The 1,533-nt window shown below is 29.9% G+C and overlaps 2 protein-coding genes across 4 annotated transcripts in view; both read left to right on the top strand.

Annotated features, from left to right (window-relative positions):
* Nucleotides 1–1,533, top strand: part of LOC108745228 (calcium release-activated calcium channel protein 1) — a 35,565-nt gene that overhangs the window by 15,727 nt on the left and 18,305 nt on the right. The gene's annotated exons all lie outside the window — the stretch shown is intronic.
* Nucleotides 719–1,533, top strand: part of LOC112905643 (extensin-like) — a 2,980-nt gene continuing 2,165 nt past the window's right edge. The window contains exon 1 of the mRNA XM_025978440.1: nucleotides 719–762. Within this exon, the coding sequence (XP_025834225.1) occupies nucleotides 719–762 (44 nt within the window). The remainder of the gene's footprint in view (nucleotides 763–1,533) is intronic.

Here is a 1,533-nt window from a genome sequence, read left to right as displayed (position 1 = left end):
ATATATACGATATTAAGTGTGATTTTTTATAAATAATAACAACAATTTCAATAGTGGAAAATTGTCGAACATTAGCGCCGCTGAAATTTTCTGTATGATAATAACAGGTCCACTACAATCATCGAGTATGTTTCTACGGTTCAGAAGTTAGTATCTACATGGTAAATTCGAGTCGTCGGAAGTTGTAATTTTTTTAGTTTAAAAACCTTCCAAAAAATTAGCACAAAGAGCACACCACAAAAAAGGCAAATTAATCGTTTAAAAGACCCCATGCGAAAGCAACAATTGTCATTTTTATTCGAAATGCAAACATGATCTGTTAGCAGTTTGTGCCGCTTGTTGTATTAGGTAACCAGTGAGCAACAAAATCGATGTGGAGACTTTTGAAGGTAAATTTTTAAACAATTGTTTCTCACTGATAGAAGATTTAATAATTAAATTATATATTATTTATCTAATTTTCGAATAATAGCAGTAATACTGTTACTGATAACTACATATATTATTTTGTATATGTATTATATATGAATATTAGAATGTTGCCCGAAGCTTTTCAAAAGCTTCAGGAAATCCGGCCAAATTCGAGGATGAACACTGAGCATTTTCGTCATGATAACGCACACGCACATCTAGTACGAGACAATGTCTCATTAAAGTACCTAAACATTCTGCGATAGCCCAAAAGTAGTTCCCTGCGACTACTATTTTTCCAATCATTATGGATCGGTTGAAACAGATCCTGAACTTTCAGTTGAACTCGCGGTGGGAAAATTATGAAACAATAAAATAGAAAACACAAAGAAATTTTTAAATGTTTTAAAGAACTTTTTGTTTTTTTTTGTCTGTTCAATTTTATTTTAGATTCTGAGCTTTTAATTGCTTGAAATCAGGCCTGTTTAGATCTCCCAGAATTTTTGATATTTGGTTTTACGTATGACTAAGTAAATAAACCGCGATTATTATTTTGAGAGTATAAAAACAAAAGCTGCGTTGCAAAATCTATCTGATGACCTATGTATAACGCTAACCATAATATGGATTGAATCTATGTGCTTGTGAATTCACTTGCATATATATATTGCACACGTAAAAAAAAATAATGCACATCGTAATTAGTAAGAATCCCACGAGAGTTGTACTCACAATTAACTACACATTCATCCACATACTTATATTGGCAATATTAATATTCCGTAATTTCTAACGTAAAATCAGAGTAGTAATTAATCATCGATGTAACTACTGCTCTAGAGTATCCCATAAATAATGATCCAAATATAAAAGTACCATGGAGGTATGGAGTATCAGAGCTTTCTGTATACAGTACATATTCTATGCAGAGATATAATTTATTTGAAATACAAATAAAAGATAAAAAATAGTTATTTTTATCTTGCATTTAAATACTTTTTTGACAAAAGCATTTTGTATTTTATTGAAAATACTTTTCCAAACGTATTTTAAGTATATTTGTAAAATATAAAATACATTTTTGCCTTTAAAAGTTTTGCTGGTATCACCGATCAAACATTA

The sequence above is a fragment of the Agrilus planipennis genome, unplaced genomic scaffold, assembly GCF_000699045.2.
Source record: "Agrilus planipennis isolate EAB-ADULT unplaced genomic scaffold, Apla_2.0 scaffold6, whole genome shotgun sequence".
NCBI classification, from domain to species: Eukaryota; Metazoa; Arthropoda; class Insecta; order Coleoptera; family Buprestidae; genus Agrilus; species Agrilus planipennis.
The sequence above is the reverse complement of the archived record's forward strand: the minus strand, read 5'-3'. Positions and strand labels throughout refer to the sequence as shown.